The 27,673-nt window shown below is 41.5% G+C and overlaps 1 protein-coding gene across 1 annotated transcript in view; it reads right to left on the reverse strand.

Moving 5' to 3' along the window:
- Positions 1 to 320: 320 nt before the first annotated feature.
- Positions 321 to 27,673, reverse strand: part of LOC311044286 (uncharacterized protein) — a gene marked incomplete at its 3' end in the record, with an annotated part of 47,749 nt that continues 20,396 nt past the window's right edge. The window contains exons 4-18 of the mRNA XM_084055747.1: positions 25,579 to 25,752; positions 24,186 to 24,278; positions 23,777 to 23,890; positions 22,633 to 22,785; positions 19,596 to 19,721; positions 18,975 to 19,103; positions 17,562 to 17,656; positions 16,679 to 16,784; positions 15,347 to 15,430; positions 14,587 to 14,693; positions 12,191 to 12,622; positions 8,502 to 8,666; positions 5,668 to 6,225; positions 4,067 to 4,316; positions 321 to 467 (exon numbers count right to left, since the gene is read on the reverse strand). Of these exons, the coding sequence (XP_083911873.1) occupies positions 321 to 467; positions 4,067 to 4,316; positions 5,668 to 6,225; positions 8,502 to 8,666; positions 12,191 to 12,622; positions 14,587 to 14,693; positions 15,347 to 15,430; positions 16,679 to 16,784; positions 17,562 to 17,656; positions 18,975 to 19,103; positions 19,596 to 19,721; positions 22,633 to 22,785; positions 23,777 to 23,890; positions 24,186 to 24,278; positions 25,579 to 25,752 (2,733 nt within the window). The remainder of the gene's footprint in view (positions 468 to 4,066; positions 4,317 to 5,667; positions 6,226 to 8,501; positions 8,667 to 12,190; positions 12,623 to 14,586; positions 14,694 to 15,346; positions 15,431 to 16,678; positions 16,785 to 17,561; positions 17,657 to 18,974; positions 19,104 to 19,595; positions 19,722 to 22,632; positions 22,786 to 23,776; positions 23,891 to 24,185; positions 24,279 to 25,578; positions 25,753 to 27,673) is intronic.

Consider the following 27,673-nt stretch of genomic DNA (forward strand, 5'->3'; position numbering starts at 1 on the left):
TAAGAAAAATATATAATTCAAAGATTTGCGCACATTTTCACGATTTTTCCCCCCAAAAATAGCAGATCTACAAGCTTGTTTTTTGAATAGCCCCAAAGTATAACATAACGTTTAAAAGTGGCTCAAATCTAAAGTGACAGACGCTTTTTCCCCGGGTCTTAATGCGTTAAGAATGCGTGTCTTAGTAGGAGAGCCTGAAAATCCTTCCCTTCCATAGGCTCCCCATCGCAGGGCTCCGCAAAGCCTGTTGTCCCCGGGGTCCGTAAAGGTTACTGCTCAGGCACCCCCCAGGGTACCCCGGCGTGGGCCCTCCTCAGGGATTAGTCCTCCTCAGAGGAGGAGAGCTGGGCTCCATCATCGTGAACCTCTCTGTAGGCGGCCGTGGGGCCACCATCGGGGTGGAAGCGCCCCATAGCGCTCCTCAGCCCCTCAGACAGTTTCTGGGCTGCCAGTTTGGCCTGCAATTCCTGAAATTAACACAACACAGCAGAAGGAAAAAGCTGACATGAAAAGGTTTGTAAACACTAGAAGGGCTGAAGCGGGAGTATTATTAAACGCCCGTCACGCCACTATAACCCATTGAGACCGGGAACGCATCTGTGTCATTTTTTATTTTTAGATTTCTTTGGGGCTATTCAAAAAATAGCAGATATACAAGCTCGTAGCGCGGCACCGAGTGCCGCGCTACGAGCTTGTAGATCTGCTATTTTTTTGGAAAAATCGTGAAAATGTGATCTTTGCAAATCTTTGAATATATATTATTATGTTTTAAAGCGATTATTTTTGTAACTCAAATCTTTGCTTCTGGGGGGGGGTCCCTGGAACAACATATTTTGAGATGGGGGTCCGCAGCCAAATACATATCATTTTGGGGGTCCTTGACATGAAAAAAGTTAGAGGACCACTGATATGACAACATCATTTATAAAAATAAAAATAAACTGTTAGGATTTAGAAGACATTTGTAGAATCCCCAGAAGCAAAGTTTGAGTTAAAATGTCTAAAAATATATATTATTCCAAGATTTGCACACATTTTCACGATTTTTCTTAAAAATAGCAGATCTACAAGCTCATAGCTCTGCTATTTTTGAATAGCCAAAATAAATGCTAAAAGAAATCTAAAAGAATGATGCGTTCCCGGTCTTAATGGGTTAAAGGCATCAACGAAACTAGAATTGCTAATAAGCCATACAGTGAGCTCCATAAAAAGTGTTTGGACAAGGAACGTAGTGTTTTGCGCTTTTACGTTTTTTTTTTTGGGGCACCTTTGGAATGTTCAGAAGACATAATATCTGGTATGGAGGTTAAATTATAGACCGTTACCTTTGATTTGGGGTATAGACCGCTTTATTGGAAGCTGGAAGCTAAAAACTAAACCCAGTTGCGTGTATGTGGTCCCCTCCAATGTAAGGGATAAAAGCTATGACATAAATGAAATACATTTAACAATTTCATTATTGTAATTGATTAATTGATTGACGAACAGTTTTTTTTCCTCGTCATTTACTCATTTGTGTCCGATAGTGTTTAATCTAGTTTCTGTATAGCTTTTTTTATCCTATCTTTAGTTCTTCTACAGCTTTTAAAATATAATTCAGGTGTTCTATGAACACTTTAAAATAGATTTCTGTTTTTTAATTCTACTATTTCTTTACTTCACATTTTTAACTGCAACCACAAAGCCGGACGGACGGCGGTGCGTCTAAAACCAAGAGCTGGTCACAGTTTATCATAATTACATGCTTGCTTGGCATCCCATTGTTCTGTTTTTAAATTGCTCAATATAAACAAATAAGTGCTCACAACTATCATAAAATCAGTTAGTTATTAGTACATCTTTTCCTAGATCAATAATAGAGGACAGAAATGTGTAATAATAAACACATTCGTTCCCAATTATTTAAAATCATTGCTTTATACCAGTTCTCTTCTCTGTGCGAGTGTGCGTTTGCACTTAGGGCAGAAGTTGTGCTCCCCAAACCTCCACGAAACGTACAAAACAATACAATAGCATTCTTTTGTAGAGGAATCCATTCAAAGTCACTCCCACCATCTGCGCCTCCGTTGATTTTCTCATGTGGACGTTTTATCCACATGAACCCTATTCTGGGAGGGGGGGGGCGAACATGCGGCGAAAATAACCAATCTACAAGCGCGTTGCGACAACACGACGGCTCTTTTCGGCCAAAGAGATTTGGTTTAGAGGGTGAAAAAAAGGGGAGACCAAGTAAAGACCACTGGGGGGTCCCGTTCAAAGGTGTATATAGGGTTTAAGTGGTTATCGTGGATTAACCCATTTAGACCTAGAACTGTGTCATTTTTAGATTTGAGCTAAAAAGCATTATTTTACACTTTGGGCTATTCAAAAATAGCAGATATACAAGCTCATAGCGCGGCACCGAGTGCCGCGCTACGAGCTTGTAGATCTGCTATTTTTGAAAATTCGAGAAAATGTGTGCAAATCTTTGAATATAAATACTTTTAAAGCGAACATTTTTAACTCAAATCTATGCTTCTGGGGGGTCCCTGGAACAAAATATTTTGATGGGGGTCCGCGGCCAAATACATATCATTTTGGGGGTCCTAGACATGAAAAAGATTGAGCACCACTGATATAGAAACATAAGTTTTTCAGAAAGCTGTTGGGATTTAGGAGACTTGTAGAATCGGCTTCAGGTCTCAATGGGTTAAAGCAAAATCAAATCTCACGGCTGAAAATAATGTGTTAGGCCAAGTCCTAATATGTGATTTGTGAAACAGCGTGAAAGGAGCCACACACACACACACACACACACACACACACACGCACACACACACGCGCGCTGTGTTTTACAAACCATCAACACAATATGTAAGATCATGTTGTTTTGGTATACAGCCAGTCAGCCATACAGCCAACCAGATGAATAAATTGCAGATTGACGCTAAAGTTCGGCAATACTAGCCCTGACAAAAAAAGGATAGTCATCTTGTATTTTAAAACAAAATGCCAGATGCCAGACGTTTGCTTTTATGAAATCTGAGATCTGAGATCATCGTGATTTTCTAGAAGATTGAACATTGCTAGTTTGCCCACTTCAAATACTCTTTCACCCATTTAGACGGGGAAAGAATCAGTGTAATCTTTGGACTTCTTTGGCTATTTAAAAATGGCAGATCCACAAGCTCATAGCGCGGCACCGAGCGTGTAGATCTGCTATTTTTTTTTTTATCTTGAAAATGTGTGCAAATCTTTTAATATATAATTTTAAAGCAAACATTTTTAATTCAAATCTTTGCTCCTGGGAGTCCCTGGAACAACATATTTTGAGATAGGGATCGGTGGCCAAATACATATCATTTTGGGGGTCCTTGACATGAAAAAGTTTGAGCAGCACTGATATAGAAACATACGTTTTTTTCAGAATACTGTTGGGATTTAGAAGACATCTGTAGAATCGGCTTCAGGTCTTTAATCTTAAAATAACTAATAAACCGAAAACAGCTGTTGTAAGCTTGTAGATCTGCTATTTTCGGCACATGACACGCTTCCATAGAACAGTGGTTCTCAAACTTTTTCATGTCAAGTACCCCCAAATTGACACTTATTAGCCCGCGGACCCCCATTTCAAAAGATATGCCAGGGACCCCCATAAGAGAAGATTTGTTACGGCTCTAGCAGTGATTCTCAACCATTTTAATTTCAAGGACCCCCAGTTTGACATGCATTAGGGCTACAGACCCCCATTTAATGGCATTTCTATCACTTGGACCACAATTGATATTGTAAAATCTATGTCAATTTAACTCTGAGAGTGTACAAATGGAACCAAATGGACCCGTTAGGGTCCATTTGGTTCCATTTGTACACTCTCAGAGTTACAGACCCATAAGGGTCCATTTGGTGCCTAATCTATCATTTAGCAGGGGACCCCCTGGAACTCCCTCAAGGACCCCTGGGGGTCCCCGGACCCCACTTTGAGAACCAATGCCATAGAAGACATGGCTGACTTCTATGGAAATCCAAATGACTGAAACGAGCGGTGGCGACCGAGAACTCGAATCCGAGGGGGTTATACACAAACCTGCTCTTTCTTCCTCTGCGTCCTGAGGAGGTCGGCCGACTCCTCCAGGGACAGGAGCCGCGCGGGGTCGTGGTGGAGGGGAGGAAGCCTCGCCGCCGTGATGTCATCCAAGTGCTTCCTGTCGCGCTCCTTCCTGGCCTCCGGGGAGAGGAGGGGCGACGGCGACAGACCTCCGCCGGGTGACGACGATCGGCCCGGCGACAAGGATCCTCCCGAGGGAGAGCTGCTGCTGTGACTTCTGGGGCCCAGACTGGAGATTAAAGATGTGATGAGATAGGTTTTTTTCAACTGAGATGAGGTCATTTCCACATCACTAGACATTGTTATTATTAACCACTTGAACTTGATATCGTAGCCGTCGAGCAGAAACCTCTCATCTCCATAGTCTTTTTTTCCGTAAATTAACCCATTAAGACCTGAGGCGATTCTTAAAAATGTTTTCAAAATCCTAACAGTTTTTTGAAAAAAAAAAATCTAAAAATATTTTTTCAAGATTTTTCAAAAATAGCAGATCTACAAGTTCATAGCGCGGCACTTGGTGCCGCGCTATGAGCTTGTATATCTGCTATTTTTTAATAGCCAAAGAAATCTAACGTGACACATGCGTTCCAGGTATTAATGGGTTAAGGCCTTACTCGATCATACATCAGCTTCACACAAAAGCATCAAAAGTGGCAGATCTACAAGCTGACAGACAACATAGTGCACACGTGATGCATTATGAGCTTGTAGATCTGCAATTCTTTTCTGAACGTTCACCTAGTATGACATGCCCAGAATAGGGACACTAGGAAATCAAGTGGTTTCAAATTGACTGGTAAAACTAAGGGTGTTTATGTAACCAACCCTGCCAACCCCTCTTTAGTTAGAGGAAATTGATCATTTCGATTTGGCCCTACAGCGTAAAAGTTCAAAAAACACAAACATTATGGTTTCATGAATTCACAAGAAAGCTTTGTGCACAATGACACATTCCCATTAGCTAAGACTGTGAGCTTGTAGATCTGCTATGGTGTTGAATATTTGCCCCAGAATAGGGATAGTTCATGTGGTTCATTTGATAATGGGTGCAGGGGGCTATTATCACCTAAAAGTCATGCCCTTTCTAATGAATACTTCTAACTATTTTAACCCATTCAATCCGGGAACACATCTGTGTCATTTTAGATTTCTTTGGCTATTCAAAAATAGCAGATCTAAAAGCTCATAGCACGGCAAGATCTCCTATTTTTGAAAAATCTTGAAAAATGGATGAAAATCTTTGAATATAAATATATATGTTTTTTAAAGCGAACATTTGTAACTCAAAACAGTTTAAAAAAATATATATCAGTGGTTCTTAAACCTTTTCATGTCAAGGACCACCCAAAATGATATGTATTTGGCCGCAGACCCCCATCTGAAAATATTTTGTTCAAGGGACCCCCAGAAGCAAAGATTTGAGTTAAAAATGTAGATATATATTGAAAGATTTGCACACGATTTTCACCAGATAGATCTGCTATTTTTGAATAGCCAAAGAAATCCAAAGAAAGACACAGATGCATTCCCGGTCTTAATACAAAATGTCTAAAAACTAATCAAAGACAAACCCGACTCACTGGTTAGGTCTGAACTGCTGTCTCCTGGGCGGGGACGGGTGGTGCTCGTTCTTTTCCAGAACCTCCATGAAGTGCGCCTTCTTTTGTGGCTGTTGTTTTCCCAGAAAGTAATTGTCCAACATTTCAGCGCCGGCGTCTTTAGCACGCTCTCCGGCAGCAGAAGCAGACGCAGAAGCAGAGCCGGTGTTGCTGGTGTGAGACAGGCTGACCCTTTCCAACGCCTCCGAGAGCTCGCTCTCTTCTGTCCCCGAGTTCAGAGAGCCACCGGCCGCCGCCGCCGCCGTCTCCATGGTCTCTCCATCACAGGGGGGAGCGTTCTTCTCCTCCTCGTCACCTGTTCCGTTGTGGTGTGGCGACGAGGAGCTCGCATCGGGGTTATCGATGTGGACGCGGGGTCGTTGCTGAGAGAACGCCTGCTGGTATTTGGACTGGAACTCGGAGAAAGACAACGCGTTCTGTCTGCTCTCCTGCTCTTCGCGGCGGGCGATGGCGAGGCGCACGCGCTCCGCAAACTCCGATAGCTTCTTCCCTTTGTCCGGGAGTTTCTGCACGAACCTCCTGCAAAACAAAACACAATCGTAATAATAAATGCATTTTATTTATAAAGCACTACAGAGTGCTACAGGGTTTAAAAGCATGGCATAACAATCATCAATTGTACATGATATAAATATCAATATTGTAGGCTTTAGGTCGGTTATTTTTGAGTGAATACAAGAAAGAAAGCTCCAAAGATGTTCATGGTCAAATAAGATGAGAACCTCCTACAGTATATATATAAGTCTGGAGCTGGTGCAGGTGGCCGGCAGGGGGGAAACATGCAAGTAGTCTCATATAAGCCCAACCATGAATATTAACAATCAGTAAATGGGCTTAAAGGAGTAGTTCACCCAAAAAAGTACTCATTTTCTATCAATTACACAACCCTAAGCCAATAATTTGATGACCGGAGTCTCCTACTGACCGATGACCCGGTCATCAAATTATTGGCTCAGGAATGCAACAGAAACTAAAATATTTCCATGAATTCAAGACTTCATGGGGTGTGTGATTGATAGAAAATAAGACATGTTTTATGTATTATTGTAGCAGCAATGGACTATGAAGATTACACCAGACATGAAGCTGGGACACTCACATGAATCTACATACAAACTGAAACTGTTTCCAGGGTGCTTTGTGATCCCAAAACTAAAACCTAATGACACATGATGCAACTTTGCAGTGTTCACTGTGGTGATGAAGAAACTCTATTCAGTCATACAATGCTGCTGTTCCTATTATACCTGTGATACAATTGATTACATCTGCAGTATAAACAATGCAATAATAATGGTTCTCAAGGGTCCAGGGACCACAGGGGTCCAAAATTGTCTTTATGGGTCTGTAACTCCAGAGTGTACACTGGGAATCACATGAACAGTGAGTGAGGGTTTTTATGTAGATGTTAAAGGAGGAGTTCACCCAAAAAATGACTTATTTTCTATCAATTACACACCCCACCATAAAGCCTTGATTTCATGGATTTATTTTTGTTTTTGTGGCATTCCTAAGACAATAATTTGATGACCGTGTGTATTTCCGGTAGGAGACACAAATAATCTACTTTGTGTCTCCTACCGGATACATTAGCCGGTAGGAGACGGGAATCAAATTATTAGCTTAGGAATGCGACAAAAACAAAAAAGAATCCATGAATTCAAGGCTTCATAGGGTGTGCAATTGATAGAAAATAAGTAATTTTTTGGGTGAATTCCTCCTTTAAAGATGGTATCAAATAGGGGTCCTTGAAAGAAGAAAAAAAAAAAGAGTTGAGAATCAATCCTTTAAACACCTAATAATAACCTATCCAGGCACTAGCCTTGGATCAAGACTATCATGGACGAATGCATTAGGATATTCTGCCTAATGAGTACTTTTACTTTTGGCACTTTAAGTATATTTTGATGCCAATGCTTCTGTACATTTTGATTACCGGACTTTTACTGGTAACAGAGTATATCTACAATGCGGTATTGATACTTTTACCTAAGTAAAAGATGTGAGTACTTTTTCCACCACTAACTATCATAGATGTATTTGATCAATTTTGTTAATCATGTTTGTCAAAATCGATCTAATACATCTATGATCGTCTTGATCCAAGGCTAATTTCGTACATATATATAGGTACATACTAGGTCATTGGTTCTCAAAGTGGGGTACGGGGACCCCCAGGGGTACTTGAGGCGGTTCCAGGGGGTCCCCAGCTAAATGATGGATAGGAACCAAATGGACCCTTATGGGTCTGTAACTCTGAGAGTGTACAAATGGAACCAAATGGACCCGTTAGGGTCCATTTGGTTCCATTTGTACACTCTCAGAGTTCAATTAACATTGATTTTATAATATAAATTGGGGTCGCAGAGGTATAGATGCCATTAAATGGGGGTCCGTAGCCTAAATGTATGTCAAACTGTGGGTCCTTGACATTAAAACGGTTGAGAATCACTGCTAGAAAGCCGCATGAATCTTCTCTTATGGGGGTCCCAGGCTTATCTTTTCAAATGGGGGTCCGCGGGCTAATAATAAGCGTCAATTTGGGGGTCCTTGACATGAAAAAGTTTGGGAACCACTGTACTAGGTGGTAATATCATTACTTACTTGTTGTCCAGTAAGTGCTGTTGTCTCAGCAGCATGTGTCACACACACACACACACACACACACACACACACACACACACACACACACACACACACACACACACACACACACACACACACACACACACACACACACACACACACACACATATCGTATTATATCATATATATATTATATATGAATAACTTACTTGTTGCCCAGTAAGTGCTGTTGTCTCAGTAACATGTCACACAGCTCCTCTTTACTGAGACTCCTCAGCTCTCCTACTTGTCCCTGTCGTTCTGTCCACGACGACGACATGATCACATTATTATTATTATTAACACCACAACACCAGCTAATGTCCCTCCACCCTCATGTACTGACGCTACGGACCTTAATAAACACGGAACTGTTGTTAAAGGACCGTCTCTGACGGATAAAAGACGTGTAAAAGGTTTAATAACGACATAAACATGATGTAAACAAACACGACACTAAAATAGTTCAAACCACAATTCTCATCTTCTTCTCTTGCCGGAAACCGTCGTGTTAAAATTGTAGTTCTACCGCCATCTACGGTACCGGTGTGTGTAGTGCACCTTGCTGCGACTACTGTTCTTAAAGGAGTAGTTCGCCCAAAAAATGAAATATATTTTCTATCAATTATTACACATCCCATGAATGAAGCCTTGAATTCATGGAGATTTTTTTAGTTTGTCACATTACTGATGACCAGTGGAATCTAGTTAGGAGACCCGTTGAGTCCAAAAAATCTCCACGAATTCAAGGCTTCATGGGTGTGTAATTGATAGAAAAGTCATTTCAGTTACTCAAGTAATTATTTGGGTGAACTACTCCTTTAATGTTACATCATATTATTTAATGTGACTTTTAGATTCTACATACCATCCTCTGCCGCCTTCCTACCTACATATATTTATAAAAAATATATAATACCGTTCAATAATTAATTAAAATATATTGATCATTCAGATCACTTTTGATTCAAACAGAATATAGATTTGTATCTGTGCTAAGATATTCACCTGTTACAAAATATTTCTTAGACATAATCTCTCATTTAAGCTGCACATTTTGTTTAGTATTTTTCCTTTAATATGTTCCATGTTCAATGAATGGATCAAATGTGGACCATGTTGAATGGAAACTTACTGAACACTGTAAATATGCGTTTAAATTTATGTCCTGCAAAACCCTCGTGTTGATCAATGGCTGAAACAGAAATACTCTTGCAGTGAGTGATTTAGCCTGCAGGTGGTGCCATCCAGTGTCAGAAACACTTAGTTACAACCTTAACAATAAAGTTTAGAGCAGCAACTTTTTTTGTGTCAAGAAGGACCCCCAAACTGAAATGTGTTTGGCGGACTCCCATCTGAAAATGTTTTGTGCCAGGGACCCCCAGAACAGATTTTTGTTTTTAAAAAAATCTAAATTATTATCATTATTATATAAAATATTCCTAAAGAATTCAGTAGCCTATTTTTCAAAAGATTTAAAAAATAGAAGATGTACTTAAAGGACAACTTTGTTTTTTTACAACCAATGTTTAGGTTTTAGATTGTAATTAAAGTAAATAAAAGATGAGTGTTAAAATTTTTTAATTTACTGCTTTCTATAGTTTTAGCAATTTTCACAATCTTTTTTACAGTGTTTTCACAGTGGGCGGGGGCATTCTGTCCGGTGGCTAAATATGTATTTTTTTAACACATTAACCCCGCGTTTTCTTTATTATTATTTACAGTAGCTCTTCTAGCCCCCAATAACTCACATCTGGCCATCTCAGACAGCCGGACCTTTTTTATTGTGTAAAAAAGGCATATTTAGCCACCGGACAGAATGCCCCCGCCCACTGTAAAAAATATCGCAAAAAATGCTAAAACTATTGAAAGCAGTAAATGAAAAAAAAATCACACTCATCATTTATTTACTTTAATTACAAGCTAAAATATAAACCTTGGTTGTAAAAAACCAAAGTTGTCCTTTAAGGCACTTTGAGAAACAATGTTATACACTTAGGATTCAGGCTTCTGTTAACTACATTAATCTTTACGTCCAAATTTTTTACCAAAGCTTTCAAAAATGTTCACTGTTTCAAGATGTGTCCAATTGTTTGTAAAATAACAGCTCTACAAGCTCTCAATGCATCACGATGTGACATGTTGTTAGCTTGTAGATCGGCCTTTCCGAATAGACAAAGCAGTAAAAGCTGCACTATGTAACTTTCCTCTTCTACCCCGGATTTGAACCCGGTTTCCTGTGCAAGTGCTGACATTTTTACCATTGAGCTAACATACTACATACTCTACCATACAAATCGGACAAAATTCCATTTCATTCATTTAAAAAAGTTACACAGTGTTGCTTTAACGTGTACATGGTTTATAATGAGATAATCAAAGCAAGTATAGGCTTGTATAATAGTCTTTATTCCAAATATATTTCCAAATATATATACTTTTGTCATTAGTGGCAATTTGATATGTATCATTAAGGAAAAGGCACATCATAAAGATATTTCTTTTTCAGAGATATGATCTGGCAGTGCAGATAACGTTTGCCACTGGCTCAGGAATGGCAGTTACTTCTACAAAGCAGTGGTTCTCAAACTTTTTTCAATTCCAAGGACGCCCCCATAACTCTGACAGTGTACAAATGGAACCAAATGGACCCGTAAGGGTCCATTTGGTTCCATTTGTACACTGTCAGAGTTACAGACCTGTAAGGGTCCATTTGGTTCCAGTTGGTTCCAGTTGGTTCCAACTCTGACAGTGTACTGTCAGAGTTACAGACCTGTAAGGGTCCATTTTGGAACCCTGGGGGTCCCTGGACCCCACTCTGAGAGCCACTGCTATAAAGTCACATGTAATAGAGCATATACATTTGCGCAGAGTTTACCCGGTTGCCAATTTAAATAAAAGAGAATATCATATTCCCATGGTTTCCATCACCGACATAACGGGTTGTTCACAGAGGCACAAAGCATATCAATAAATATGTTTTACATATTGTGACGAGTAACAAAATAATACTTTTCTTTATCTCGTTTATACAGGGCAAATATAAAAGAAACAGGTAATATACACGCACACACACACACACACACACACACATATACTATATAAACCTTCATACAAGATAGTGCGCTACAGTAAAAAGCCACAAACGCAGGCTATATATACATTCATTGTAAACAAAACAAAAATACAATCCTTCAATAATATTACTGACAGATAATATTGAACGAATGAAGGATGAATGAATAATATATTATATTATTTACATGTGATTTACAGAGCGATACACTATTTACACCCTCCAGATACGAAAAATTCATTTAATCTGACGATAACTTCACAAATTTGATTTGTGTACTTCAACCTATTTGGATCACATTCACCACACTGTGCACAGGAACCAAATGGACCTGTAGCTACGAAAAGTGTACACATGGAACCAAATGGACCCTCACAGGTCCATTTGGTTCCATTTGTACACTCTTCTTAAATTTAAATTTACACATGTATCCTATATGTGTCCAAAAAAAAACACGTTTAAGTCTTTATCTGATTAGAACACAACAAAAAGAGCAGATGTTTCTAAAATATGTATAGGGTTTTTGCTATTCCAAAAAAACAAAACAAAAAAAATAAATAAATTAAGAGCAAAGAGAGTTGGCCCAGACCGCTGGCGTAGCGGTCCGGGCACCTAGGCTCAACGTAGCCTGACGGCGCGTCGCGGGTTCGAGTCCCAACACCGACGGCCTTTGCTGCGTGTCACTCCCCATCTCTCTCTCTCCCCATTTCCTGTCAACTCACTATACGATCAATAAAGACTTAAAAAGCCCCAAAATACATCTTTAAAAAAAGAACAGACTACAGAGAGTCATCTTTATGCGAACCGTCGATGTTCATCTTGGCCGTTATCTCCATGAGTCTCATGAACGGAGTGTATACCTGCGACGGGCTCGTCCTGGCTCGAGGAGAATAGGTCGGAGAATAGGACGGAGTAGAAGAACCGTCCGGAGCCGAAGACGCCGAGTCTGAGGAATCATCTGTGCTGGTGGACTCGGACGCATGCGATACGGACGGGTTGGCCTGCAGATAGCGGCTGTACTGGAGCGGGCTGTACCTCAGTAGGGTGGACTCCAGTCTGCTGGGTGGGGGCGGGGGGGGACCCGGCCTCGATGTCTTTGCTTGGGGCGGGGGGGCCAGGTTGTAGGCTGGACTGGACTGGAGTGGGCCAGGCTGCTGGTACTGAGAGGGCTCTGGCTGGACGGTGGGCTCTGCGTCATGCCGTCGATCTTCAGGTCTGGGAAGTGGGGGACGCACGATCAGACAACAAAATGAGAAGAAGTGTGTCATTTTTAGATTTGAGCTAAAAAGCCATATTTTACACTTTGGGCTATTCAAAAATAGCAGATATACAAGCTCGTAGCGCGGCACCGAGTGCCACGCTACGAGCTTGTAGATCTGCTATTTTTGAAAAATCGTGAAAATGTGTGCAAATCTTTGAATGTATATATATTTTTAAAGCGAACATTTTTAACTCAAATCTTTGCTTCTGGGGGGTCCCTGGAACACAATATTTTGATGGGGGTCGGCAGCCAAATCATTTTGGGGGTCCTTGACATGAAAAAGATTGAGCACCACTGATATAGAAACATACGTTTTTCAGAAAACTGTTGAGATTTAGGAGACATGTAGAATCAGCTTCAGGTCTCAATGGGTTAAGATGGGACTGTATGTGGCACAAAACCGCAAACAAACAAAAACTAGAGAGGTTCATGTGCTAAATCAGCGGTTGTCGACCGTTTCTGTCGGTTTAATTTCTATCAGGTTGAGAATCGCTGTGCTAAATGGAGCTTGTACGGTTTGTCTGCCAGGCCGGATGTCCAGTCTATGAGGTGTGTAAAGTAACAGGACTGTGGCAGCCACACTAATGACTCAATGCTAATTGAGTAACCACTTATATGTCACTGTATTGCGCAACATCTCACCACTACTCTGCTATAATATTGGTCGGGGTTCGATTCCTGGCCGGGCAATACCAAAAACTCTAAAAATGGGACCTAATGCCTCCCTGCTTGGCACTCGGCATCACGGGTTGGATTTGGGGATAGTCCCTGCGACATCCTGTACTACCGTCATGTCCAGGGGGAGTACTTGAACATCACGCTAGGCAGGCCCGGCGCCAGGATGAAATGACTGAGGGGGCAGTTGAAAATTGTGGGGGGGCGCACCAGTCGCGCAGCATGCACACGCGCGCAGCGCACGTGCATGTTGCGGGACCCGTGCGAAAATGTTGCGGTTAATTGCGCGGATTGTGGACGTTTTTGGGCGTTTTCTTGTTACTTTATTTCGGGTTTAGGGTTAGCGTTAGGGTTAGGTTAGGCTTATGTTATTTAATTCGTATTTTTGCCTGAATAAATCGATTTTTTTATCAGAAAATTAATTATAAAAAAATACATTTTCATTTTTTTTCCTCCCCAAAATAAACTGAGGGGGCACACTTTGAAACTGAGGGGGCCATGCCCCCTCAGGCCCCCCCGTGGCGCCGGGCCTGACGCTAGGGAAACAGGACATAAGGTCCTGCCCTATGGGCTTCAGTGCTCGACAAGGCTTACTTACTTACTCTCACTCTGCGCTTCTGTTCCAGGCTGTTGTTTAATTATTACTGCACATTCTCACGCATAGACGTCAGTTATTGCCGCTCTGTCATTTTCACTCCCTAATATGTCACTATAGGACTACAAAAACTAAAACGCACGTATTGGAGCTTCAAATACTACTCGAAGCAGAGGATTGACTAGCTGCCGTGAACAAATCTTTTTTTCCCCCTCTCTCCGCACAGTTTTTGTGAGGTTAGGGTAGGGTTACTGTTAGGGTTAGGGTTAGGTTTAGGCATATTTTTGTGAGGTTAGAAAATCATTTATTTGAAATTCCTGGTTAAATTGGATTAGGGTTAGGCTTGGGGTTAGGGTGAACCCTAAGCCTTCCAGTACGACCCGGAAACCAAGAGACATACACAGTGACATAAGTGGTTACTCAATTAGCATTGAGTCATGAGCATGGCTGCCAGTATATGTGTTGTAAAAATACACGGAGGTACTTTCTTGGCCGACTGACTGGCCAGTGTGCACAAAACATTTGACGCTGATCGGTCCAGCGGTTTTCGAGATTAGCCCCAGACAGTCAAACAAACACACACAGGGGTGAAATCATTAATCCCCCCACCCTTGCTTTCGGGGAGATAAAAACGCATCAGATGCTCACCTGGGTTGCAGATCACAGCCCACTCCCATCTCTCTGGTTTGCACATCCCGTGGCCTAGTGTTCTGTACAGACACAAAATACTTGAGCTTGTCTTCAAACTCATTATTCTGGGAAGAAGGAAGAAACAGGGAAGACGGGGGCGTCACTCAGGTCAGACACATGCAAGACGAGAGGCTGCATCGCTACAGTGGTGGACCAGTAACTAAGTACGTCTACCCGAGTGCTGTACTTAAAAGTACATTTTAGGACAATTCGTTTTTTGTTTTGTGCAAACTGATGACGTTCACGGCGCTATATTTTAAATAGAAAGCCTACTTTTGAGTTTTTAGGGTTGGACTCTTGGGACCGAAAAATATATTATGAATTAACGACTTAAATAGTCGTTTGTAGATTGTAAAATTGTAAATTGTAAATTGTAAATAGTAGAAATAGCAGATCCTCAAGCTCACAACGTGCCGCAGCGCGGCGCGTTGTGAGCTTGTAGATCTGCTATTTTCACTATTTTATTTTTTGCTCTTTCTGAAAATGTACTTCGTAATTTGTACTTTTGAATACTTTTGAATACTTATATACGTATTTCACTTGAGTATATACTTAGTCCACCACTGCAGGTGAAAGAGACACTCACAAAGCACCACCACAACAGAAACACATGAGGACATGTGTGTATCTTATCTACGGAGAATCACACAGCACCACGATCATGTTCCATGATCTTATAACACCCTATAGCGCCGGGAGGATCACTCCATCATCTCACCTCACACTCCACTATAGCGATCCTGTCCAGGAGCTCCGAGATGAACATGTCCTTCTGGGCAACTTGAGCTCGGAGAGACTGAACCTTTTTTTTTTTTTTTTTTACAATTTCAAACGACACAATGTTATTATTAATGTTTCAAATGGAAGCAAATTATTACGCTTTCAAAATGGAAAGAATTGAAATCCTGAGTGTTCATTTAACTCAAAGAGTGTATAAATGCAACCAAATGGACCCTATGCAACCAAATGCAACCAAATGGACCCTATGCAACCAAATGCAACCAAATGGACCCTATGCAACCAAATGCAACCAAATGGACACTATGCAACCAAACGCAACCAAAGGGACACTATGCAACCAAACGCAACCAAAGGGACTCTATGCAACCAAAAGCAACCAAAGGGACCAACGATACAGGAGCATCATGATAACACCAGACTATTGAACCGTTTCTTATCAAGCAGAAATCAGACTGCTGAACAAGAGCTACGCCTGCATGGTGCCGCAGCACAGACTGAACTGAACTCATGACTCTTATTTATTATGCATTTTAGTCAAATAGGAGGCATTCCATTCATTTATTATGCAGATTAGTTATATATTATGCACTTTATCCCTCTCCTCTTTCTTTTGTGATCTGACTTTAACTTTTAACTGCAATGATGGGCCTGCAAATTAAAGGACGACTTCACCGCTTTTCAACCTATCTTCATAAAATAGGTCCTCACTAATACTCATGATAAAATGGTACCATTTTTTTCTACTCTGTCTGTGTCTCAGAGGAGGGCTGTGGACAGTTCAGAGTCCCGTCTACCAGTGACATCATCAATGGGGAATCCAAGCTAATAGAAACTGCAGGCTTTCTATTCCTGGAAAGGTGCAATGCAATAAAAGAAGCCATTGTTCTCGTGTTAATAAAAATCTAAATAAAAAATGTGAAATCATGTTGGAAAAAAAAAATCATGCCTAACGATGATGTCACTGGTAGACGGGTTTCTGGACTGTCCATAGCCCTCCTATGAGACACAGACCAAGTAGAAAAAATTTGTAGCATTTTATCATGAGTATTAGTGAGGAGCTATTATATGAAGATAGGTTGAAAAGCGGTGAAGTCGTCCTTTAACTACTTACTTGTAATGTGATGTGACAATAAAGATTGATTCTGATTCTGGACCCTACCCAACTGCAACCAAATCAATTTGGTTGCATTTATACACACACCAAGTGGATACGGGGGTCCATTTGGTTGCGTCTACACACTCTTTGAGTGGAATGAACAGTCAGGATCTTTACTGTGCACTCAGAGATAGATGAATAAGTGATCCTGACCTCCTCGATCATGCCTTTGACCTTCCTCTGCTGGCAGAACACCATGTCATTCAGGTGCTTTATTCTCTCACGCAGGTCTGAGACTTCACCTTCCAGTTGTTTAGACCTGAAAGAAAAATAATGAACCAGGGGTCTTCAATAGGGGGTCCGGGACCCTTTAGGGCAGGGGTCTTCAACGTTTTCAGATGATGAGATGAGATGAAGCAGGGACCCCCCTCTATATTGTATAAAATTGTGTTTCAGATTCATTTTTTTTTTGTTTACGTGGTCTGCTCTTTTTCTCTACACCTATAGCCTCTTTGCCAAAAATAGCCGATCTACAAGCTCACAACGCGCTGTGAGCTTGTAGATCTGCTACTTTTGGCTAAAGTTCTCTTCAGAAAAGGGATGCTAGGGTTCAAGTGGTTAAGGTAAAAAATATCATATCACACAAAGATTTGGCAGACCCCCTGTAGTAACTCTGAGGGCCCCCTAGGGGTCCCAAACCCCTGCTTTAGGGGGTCCTCAGAGTTACTACAGGAGGGCCTTGGGGGGGGGGGGGGGGGGGGGGGGGGGTCCAGAAAAAGTTGTTAATATAGCATCATTTTAACCACTTTATTCGTTGGCTATTCAAAAATAGCAAATCTACAAGCCCGCATCTTCTATTCTTTTACATTTTAGAAAAATATCAATAATATAAAAATATATATATCATTTTTTTCAGGTGGGGGTCCACTGCCAAATACACATCAATTTGGGGGTCCTTGACACGAAAAAGTTTGAGAACCACTGTTCTACAGCGTTCAAAACATAGCGTACAGTATTAGGTATACTAATGAACGTATACTCATGTGTAGTACTGAAAAGCTGGTGTGCTGATATGATAATGTAATCAGTTCAGTACCTGGTGGCTACAGTTGAATCCGTCCTATCAGTGAGCTCCATCGATCTCAGACGCTGTTCGCACTCCTGCAGTTTATTTTGAAGGTGACTCTTTTCCTACCAAGAAAACAACAACGCTTGTCTTTCATACCAGTAACACACACAGTACAACAAGTACGACAGTACAGTATTAACTTAACTAACCCTAACCCTCATTCCGTGGCTCTGCAAGAGGCTAGCCGTATATGGGAGTTATGTGTGTGTGTGTGTGTGTGTGTGTGTGTGTGTGTGTGTGTGTGTGTGTGTGTGTGTGTGTGTGTGTGTGTGTGCGGTTGTGCGTCTGTCTGTCTGTCTGTCTGTCTGTCTGTCTGTCTGTCTGTCTGTCTGTCTGTCCGTCTGTCGGTGTCCGAAGCTAAATCTTGCAAACCGCTCATGCGCAAAACTTTATATGCACACTGCCAGTAGGGGGCCACAGAAGTTCTGCTCAATGTTTTTATTATATCCTTTGAAACATTCAACTTTCATTTTAGAAAAGAAAGTGAAAATATATATGGGGGCTCTGATCAGGCTGAAACGTTGCCCAAATTTGGAGTCATACATCATATTTAATAGATGACTGATATCACAGGCTGGCCACGTGAAGTCTGATTGATATCTTTATTGATCATAAAATAAACATAACGTCACTCACAGGTAGCATACATCTGACCCACCATAATCAAAAGAAGGATAACGCAAAAAAAAAGCTTACAGCGTGTTCCCATTGCAGTCCTTTAGTATGAGGTGTGCATGAGGTCATGTAGTGTGGTGCTGGTGACTGTATGAATGTATAGAGTTCAGGATGTGCTAATGTGTCCCTGGGCACATACGAAGAAGTCTCTTAGTGGATGTGTGGGTGTGCCTGTATACATAGGATACATCAAATACATATTTACAGTATACCATCTACAATATCAATACAAAAAGTCCTAAAAAAGAAAATACACATATCTTCAAAAAGCCAACTCTTTATGGAGGACTTAAAACAGCACTATGTAACTTCTTTTGTATTTTTGAATAAAATGTACTTTATGTCCAATCTGTATGGTAGAGTATGTTAACAATACAATATAACTTATACTATTGCCGTGGTTGTATTTTGTCTCCCTGCTCTTTAGATCATGTCAAAGGTCATGTCTCACCTAGACACAGGATCTGACCATTTTTTTTACCTGATGGTCAAGATTCCATTTATCCCCTGAGCAAGCAGGCAGGCTCTATTAGCTCAATGTTAATAATGTCAGCACTTGAGCAGGAAAGTTACATAGTGCTGCTTTAAAGGTGACACTATGAGCCAATAGACTTTAGCTAAGCAGGTATAGAGAAGAGATCCACCCTCGAGTCATTCCCATGTGAATCCTGAGATTCCCATGATTCATCTTGATTTATGTCTTACCTGTGTCATACAGTCCAGAAGACGCTCCACTTCGATGATCCTCTGGTCTCGCTCGGCGATCTTGGCCTCCGCTATCTTAATGTTTCTCTCTGCTTCTTCCAGACGCCTGACGTACTCATCGATTTGAGCCTGGGCGAAGGCAAAACACATTTTTGGGTTGAGATACAGTATGGATTCGCTTTTGAAAAAAATACATCCTGTGAGATTTTAGAGTCACGCACCCCAGATGGATTAATGGCAATTACATCATTTTTGCACTAGAGGGAGATGATGTCATTCTTTTATCGGTTCACGTTAATTAGTTATATCAGTGGTTCTCTTACAGGCCTGTAACACTGAGAGACATTTTTCATCCATTTGTACACTCTCAGTGTTATGGGGGTCCTTGACATTAAAACGTTTGAGAACCTAGTTATCTCTGTCTTAACCCATTTAGGCCCGAGGCCAATTCTAAAAACGCCCTCAAACAAACAGTTTGCTGTTTGTTGTAGAATTGTCAATGTTCACTCAAATAAATGATTTATCTTATCCTATCTAGTAGCAGATGAAAACATAAAATGACACACATATGCTCTCCCAGATTGGAAGGTATATAAAGACATATAGGTTTACAGCCCAGACCTGTAGGTGTTCAATCTCTGCTCTGTGTTTCCTCTGTTCCTCCATCAGCTTCTCTTCATACTGCCTCTGGAGCTTCATGGTCACTTCCTGAAGCACCTGACCTCTGGCCTCCTGAGAGCAGTCCACCTGGACAACACACACGGTTACATGCAATACACGTAGAATAAGATTATGGAATATGGAATGTATGGGTAATAGTATATTGTTGTTGCCATGGAGAAACCTTGTATCTCAATATTTCATTTCTTAAAAGTTTTTTTTCTTCATAAATTAATACCCTATTCCATGGGTCTTCAACAGGGGGTCCGGGACCCCTAAGGGGTCCTTAGTGTAACTACAGGGGGGCCGGCAAATCTTTGTGTGATAGGAACTTTTTTTTTTTTTTTTACATTAACCACTCGGACCCTTGCATCCCTATTCAGGGGGGAACATGTGAGCTTGTAGATCGGCTATGTTCTGAGATTTGGCGTAGAGGGGGGAAAAAAACACTTTTTTAAGGAGATGTGATATTTACCTCCCCCTTTGGCCTCCTGAAAGGTGGATTTTCAGGCCTGTTTTAAAGGAAGCCAGTGATCCACACGTTTTAAGGGATGGGGTTAAGGCATTCCACATCCACACTTGGGTGGCAGTGCTGTAGAAGGGCAATTTACCCATGTTTGTTCTATAGGTGGGTGTTACCAGATCATTGTTGTCATAGTGTGCGTCTAGTATTGTGGCTGTGGGTGTTGCTCACTTTTTTTTTTGGTATTTAGTCAGATATGCGGTATATTGAGGGCATTGAGGGCAAAGTCGCATTGACTATCTTGAAAGCCAATCCCATTTTTTAATTGCTTAACCCTGTCTTCTAACCTGAGCCATCCTAGGCTAGCAAAATGTGTTGGAAAAAGGTGGGTCATGTGCCCCAGGCCAAGTAGTCAAATCAGTTTGTTTTGGGAGGTTTGAAGCCTAGTCTTTAGTGACATTGAGATGTTGGAAAACCAGGACGTGCAAGCATAGTCAAAGTGAGATTGAATGAAGGCTCCGGCAAGAGTCCTGAGAGCACTTTTGTTGACAAAGGAGGAAATACTGCCCCAAAATCTTGTTTTACTTTTTTCACTTATACATATTCACTATATCACTTTTGATGCCATGCTTTCACCTGTAAGTTTGTTGTCAAGGATGCAGCCCAAATAGGTAACCTCTTCTTTGTTAGAGATTACTATGTCATCAACTTTATCTTGAAATCATTTGCATTTACCTTTAATACTGAGGGAATGTTTGGACCCAAAACCTTTATGGCCATGAAAGGTCTGTCTGTGGGTTTTTATAAATATTCAACAAATGCAAAAGTATTAACAAGAGCTTGTGACTAAATAATAACTACATTGGATCCATTGGAACACAGGTTCTTTTTTCCATTTACTGAAAAGTAACCGTTTTGGCAGTGACGATATGTAATATAATGCATAATGTAATAGTATACAATATGTAATAGTATATGTGTATACATCAGCGCTAGAGTAGACACCATATCTATGGCATATCTATTTCGATGCTATAGCGTGTAACAGATATCTAATCTATTAGTTTATCATTAGATTAGTTATGCCTCTGTACTGTAATTGTTACTATTTGAGTCCTATAGGTTATTTCTGAACACTTGATTCTTGATAATTCATCAATAAACACTTTTGTTGTGAAGAATACATTTTTATAAAATGAAACATTAACTCAGGTAGTTATACTTGTAAATGAAATTCACCACAGACATGGGAGGCAGAAAAAGGGGGAAAAATACGTTTGTGGAATAAGCGTCATTGTGCAATGGCTCTGTGTTTATTGAACAAATACACTTTGGCTCCTAAATTCTTTATGGAATGAATCACAGTTTGACCATGGGTGCTGCGCTATCTCTCTTATACTCTCCAATGAAAAGTTGGGACTGTGTGTGTGTGTGTGTGTGTGTGTGTGTGTGTGTGTGTGTGTGGTAAATGGTAAATGGTGCATTTATATAGCGCTTCTATCCGAAGCGCTTTACATTGATTGTGCCATTAACCCATTCACACACACATTCATACACCGATGGCGGAGGAAACCATGCAAGGCACCAACCTGCTCATCGGGAGCAATTAGGGGTTCAGCGTCTTGCTCAAGGACACTTCGACACTAACTCTAGGGGAGCGCCCCAGCCCGGGATCGAACTGGGAACCTTGCGGTTTTCCAGCTCACACTACCCGGCCACTCTACCCCTGAGCCACTGCCGCCACAGTTAGGACTGTGTGTGTGTGTGTGTGTGTGTGTGTGTGTGTGTGTGTGTGTGTGTGTGTGTGTGTGTGTGTGTGTGTGTGTGTGTGTGTGTGTGTGTGTGTGTGTGTGTGTGTGTGTGTGTGTGTGTGTGTGTGTGTGTGTGTGTGTGTGTGTGTGTGTGTGTGTGTGTGTGTGTGTGTGTGTGTGTGTGTGTGTGTGTGTGTGTGTGTGTGTGTGTGTGTGTGTGTGTGTATCCATGCGCGTGCGTGTCTTTGTGAGCATGTGCATATTGCTGTCGGGCAGAAACCTTGTATCTCCATATTTCAACTTTTTATGTTTTTTATGTAAAAAAAAAACATACATTTTCATACAAGAGTGTTGCACGAAAGCAGTCAAAATTGGTTGTAAATCGTCTATTTTCACTATTTTATCCCATTAAAACCGGGAAAGCGTAATTTTAGATTTTAGTGTTGGCTATTCAAAAATAGCAGATCTACAAGCTCAGCTTGTACATTTGCTATTTTTGAAAATCTTGATTTTTTTCGACACAAATCTTGTTCTGGGAGGTCCCTAGCTGGCACAAAACATTTTCAGATGAGGAGTTCCGCGGCCAAATGTATATCATTTTGAGGGTCCTTGACACAAAAAAGTTTGAGAACTACTGATTTAGAAGGCATTTGTAGAAGGTCTTAATGGGTTAAAATGTTTTCATAATAATAACAAAAAAGGAGTGGGTTTGGACCAACAAGGTTTCCACCCGACAGCAACGATACAGTATGTGACGTCTGTGTGTCTGCTTGCCACCACCAACCTGTAATTTCAGAGTTCGGTTCTCGTTCTGTGCGGCGGCCAGCTCTCTCTCCTTCTCCTTGAGCTTCTCCTCGGCCTTCTCACAGGTGTTGCGTAGCCTCTTCACCTCGTCCCTGGTGTCCACTCGATTCTGACAGTTCTCCAGGAGCGATTTCTGGCAAAGGAAACAGGTTTTCTTTTTTTTTCTCTCTTTAGTAATTCCTCCAGACCCATGCAAACAAATCGATGCTGGCATGCAGCAGCCCAGCCCAGTGGTGTAAAGTAACTAAGTACATGTACTCAAGTACTGTACTTAAGTACGATGTTGAGGTACTTTTACTTTACTGGAATATTTCCAATTTTCAAACTTCTGCTCCAGTATACCTCAGAATCGAATATTGTACTTTCACTCCGCTACAACTATTTGAAAACTTTATTTACTAGTTACTTTGTAGATTTTGATTAACCACTTCAGCCCTGTATACGATCTACAAGCTCACAATGCGACGCATTGTGAGCTTGTAGATCTGCTATTTTCGAACGATTTTTATACAATTTATACATTTGAAAACTTATGGGACATTCTGCGTAATGAGTACTTTCCAGTTTTGGTACTTTACATACATTTTTATACCAATTATTTTGTTCTTTTACTTAAGTTAATTTTGAATTCGAGACTTTTACTAACAGAGTATTTCTACATTGCAGTATTGATACTTTTACTTAAAAGTAGGGTAAGTGATATTATTTGGTATTTTTTTGTTAAAAAGGTTAAATTACTATATTCTGATAGTAATCATTGCTACAGAGCGTTTGTTCGGTCACAGGGGTCTCTCCAGCTCTTTAGTAAACAGAATATAGTACATTTTCAGGTAGGTGACAACATTTAAGCCAATCAGGAGAGAGCACTGAAAATGCATTTTCTGTTTAATAAAGAGCTGGAGAGACATGGGAGACTCCTGTTACTGAACAAACACTCTATAGCAATGTGTACTATCACAATATAGAGCTATTTAACACTTATTTTAATCAAAGTAAATCACTTACCCTACCTTTAAGTAAAAAATGTGAGTACTTTTCCCACCACTGCATGCATGCAGCTGCAGCTGCCCGGCCGTGATGCGAACGCCCCCCTAAACCAGTTGTGAGAGGGTTGATTTGTATACCTGCAGGCCGAGGTTGGCAGATATGAGGGAGCTGTTCATGTGATCAAAGCTGTCCATGGCTGCCGTTCGAACCCTCACCTCCGCCTCCAGAGTCCGCCGCTGTGAGTTGGCGGTCTATACAAGGAATACATGGCACATGGTCTTTATTCACAGCTCAACCATTCATGATTCATGGCACTGGAGCTGGAGGAAGCTCTGAGAAAACTGGAAGATTCAGGGATTCGAGAACTGGATTTTTCCCCTTGTGGGATTGATAAAGGTCTATCTGTCTATTCAAAAGCATCAAAAGCAGCAGGTGTGTGTGTGTGTGTGTGTGTGTGTGTGTGTGTGTGTGTGTGTGTGTGTGTGTGTGTGTGTGTGTGTGTGTGTGTGTGTGTGCGTGTGTGTGTGTGTGTGTGTGTTGCTTTACCCTGATTTCTTGTGAAAGTTGCTGCATGGACTGCTGCATCCCTCCAAACTGTCCATACATTCTTTCTCTGACCTTCTCCAGAGAGTCCCTGACCTTTACAACACAAGAGAGATGATGCACGCGTGCGTTAATATAAACATTATCCATCAATACGTCCAGAGAGCACACAGTCACAGTGTTTAGAACACAGAGAGATGATGCATGCATGCATTCATATAAACATTATCCATCAATACATCCAGGGAGCGCACAGTCACAGTGTTTAGGGTTATGGTAATTTGTAACTCTGACAGTCCATTATATCTTCCATCTTCCATGATAACATTTCTCAGAGTCACATTAAAGTATGTTTATTATATTATATGTTTTTTTTTTTTTGTTAAAAAGGTTAAAGCTCCATATTCTGATTGTAATCATTGGTATAGAGTGTTTGTTCAGTAACAGGGGTCTCCCTTTCTCTCCAACTCTTTAGTAAACTCATGTTCAGATCAGGATACCAATTTTATCCAGTCCAGGAGAGAGAACCCTACAAATGATTTGTCAGCTTCAATTTTATAGTGTTCCAGTCCCAATTGTGTCTTTTTTTTTTGTTTCATCACTTCCGATTTCACTTGTTTATCCTGTATCCTGTATGAGTTCTCTCTCCCGAATGGATTGGTATCCCAACCTAGAAAATGTATTTTTACGTTTCCCCGTAACTGCACAAACACTGTAGCAAAGATAAAACAAGATATGACACAGTCATATTATACCAGGTTGCGGCGGTTGGAAGTGCTCATGTGGCCTATAGTTGCTTTGGGCTTGTTTTCCTAGACCTGGCTGCTTATTGCTCTCACTAAACATAGCAACGGTGAAAGGCCAAATTAGGAACAGCGCCACAGTTCATAGAGATACATTACATACAGTGGCCGAACACAGTATTGCGGGTTGTCTTTAGATCCCATAATCTGAGAGGACATTGAGCCCCCTTCCTTGGCTAAATGACCAGCCAATGAGGAAAAAGTCACGCAAAAGTCTCACAAAAGTCACACAAAAGGACCAGCCAATGAGGAAAAAGTCACTACTAGCTGGAGTAGTACATAGAGACCAGGTTTTGCAACCTGGTAAAAAAAATAGAGCACTGTAACACTTATTTTAGCCAAAGAAATAGCACTTACAAGTTACACCCCCTTTAAACTCTCACTGAGGCACATCCAAAAATACAGTCTTGTCTTGCTTTGGGTTGAAGACACAAAGTAGAGCTGGCAGGTGGTGCCGCCTGCTGACCTGGAGGCCAGCCGGCTGCTTGTTTTGTTTTGTTTGCCTTCCAGTCCTTTTAAACCGCCGCTCGCCTTCACGCCGCCTCTCCTGTCCTCTCCTCTCACGTACCGGTCGTCAGTCACGCTCCACTCACCTCCTTGATGTACCTCATCTCGTCCTGCAGGTGATTGACCGACCACTCGCGTGCCATCACTTCCTGCTGCCTGTCCGAGCCCGTCCGCTGCACTACGCCGTACACCTTGGGCCCGTGGCTCTGCGGCGGCGAGGCTTCCGCCGGCTCCCCATTGGTTACGGCTCCTCCTGGGCGCTGAAAGGGAGAGAAAGGATCGCCTCGGGTCAGGTTTCTCTGTATATCGCCCCACACACACACACACGCACACGCACACACACACACACACACACACAAACACACACACTCCACTGGGTTTCTGCCTCAGTCAGTCAGCCTTTCCGTGTAGAGGTGTGTGTGTGTGTGTGTGTGTGTGTGTGTGTGTGTGTGTGTGTGTGTGTGTGTGTGTGTGTGTGTGTGTGTGTGTGTGTGTGTGTGTGTGTGTTGTGTGTGTGTGGGGGGGGTGTGTTTGCGCACGCAGGTGTGAAGCATACAGTATATTGTGTGTGTGTGTGTGTGTGTGTGTGTGTGTGTGTGTGTGTGTGTGTGTGTGTGTGTGTGTGTGTGTGTGTGTGTGTGTGTGTGTGTGTGTGTGCACGCTGTTTGTATATGTGCTTTTGTGGTATATTCCCAGCAATGCTGCTGAGCACTTGAAACTCAGGGCGGTTGGTACCCCAGCAACTGAAAAAAAAAAAAAAAAAAAAAAAAAGTGCAGGGTGCAGTAAAGGGTGTCATGTTTCTGCAACCTTGTACAAGAGCTGCTGCTACTGCTGCTGTGTCTTCTGCCCCCATTGTACTGCCTGTCAACCACCCAGGCCCGCCACACACCACCAATCAACACACACATACACACACACAGTGACAGTGACAGTCAGTAGTGGAAAAAGTAAAAAAAAAAAAATGTTTACTTAAGTAAAAGTATCAATACTGCAATGTAGAAATACTACAAGTAAAAGTCCGGAATTCACAATTTACTTGAGTAAAAGTACAAAAGTATTGGTATCAAAATGTACTTAAAGTACCAAAAGTATAAAAGTACTCATTATGCGGAATGTCCCTTTTCACAGGTTTCAAATGTATAAAATTTGCAAAAGTAAAAAAAAGAGGACTTCATTGTATGACGAATAGCGAAAATAGCAGATCTACAAGCTCACAACGTTGTGAGCTTGTAGATCAGCTATTTTCGCTATTTGTTTCCCCTTGTGGGAGGGACTTAATGCTCCATTGTGTATGTTTTTTAATAACTACTGTATAGCACTTGCAATAAAAAGTAGGGGCTATATCAGGAAACTAATCATCCGAGAAGAAGAGTTAGGCCACATACACACAGTTAAAACACTCATGTTATGGCTGCCTTATGCCTTACGTGAAGGCATAAGGCCATTTCAATTCATTCCCTATGAAAGTCACATGGTTTGCTGCTCTCTGGCTTTACCCCTCCCCCCCCCCCCTCCCATAAGGCAAGTCAGCCTTATCAAACCACGTGACTTCCATAGGGAATGAATTGAAATGGCCTTATGCTTATGCAGCCATGAAACAAGTGTTTCAAAGGAGAATTCCGGTCATTTTAGCTTGTATGTTTGATGTGTCGCTAATCACTCACCAACATACAAAGGAACGTTGAATAATTCCAGATCTGCCCCTGTCGTCCATTCTGCAGACCCCTTGCAGCGGCATAATGACTGAAAATCGCCTATTTTAACAAATGCAAAGTCTGTTTTTTTTTCTCCTAGTACTCATTGTGGAGTCTCATGATACTCAAACAGGCGCTGAATGTCCGTCACCAGCTAACGCTAATGCAGAACGAGATGACGCTGGTTGCTTGTTTCTCTCCTAGATGCCAGGTTCTGGGAGAGAAACAAGCAACCAGCGTCATGACTTTCTGCACGAACGGTACATTCAGCGCGACATTCAGCGCATGTTTGACTATCACGAGACTCCACAATGAGTACTAGGAGAAAAAAAACAGACTTTGCATTTGTTAAAATAGGCGATTTTCAGTCATACACACTCTCCCATTATGCCGCTGCAAGGGGTCTGCAGAATGGACGACAGAAGCAGATCTGGAATTATTCAACGTTCCTTTGTATGTTGGTGAGTTATTAGCAACACATCAAAC

The sequence above is a fragment of the Gymnoscopelus microlampas genome (genome assembly GCF_963454915.1).
Source record: "Gymnoscopelus microlampas genome assembly, chromosome: 1".
NCBI classification, from domain to species: domain Eukaryota; kingdom Metazoa; phylum Chordata; class Actinopteri; order Myctophiformes; family Myctophidae; genus Gymnoscopelus; species Gymnoscopelus microlampas.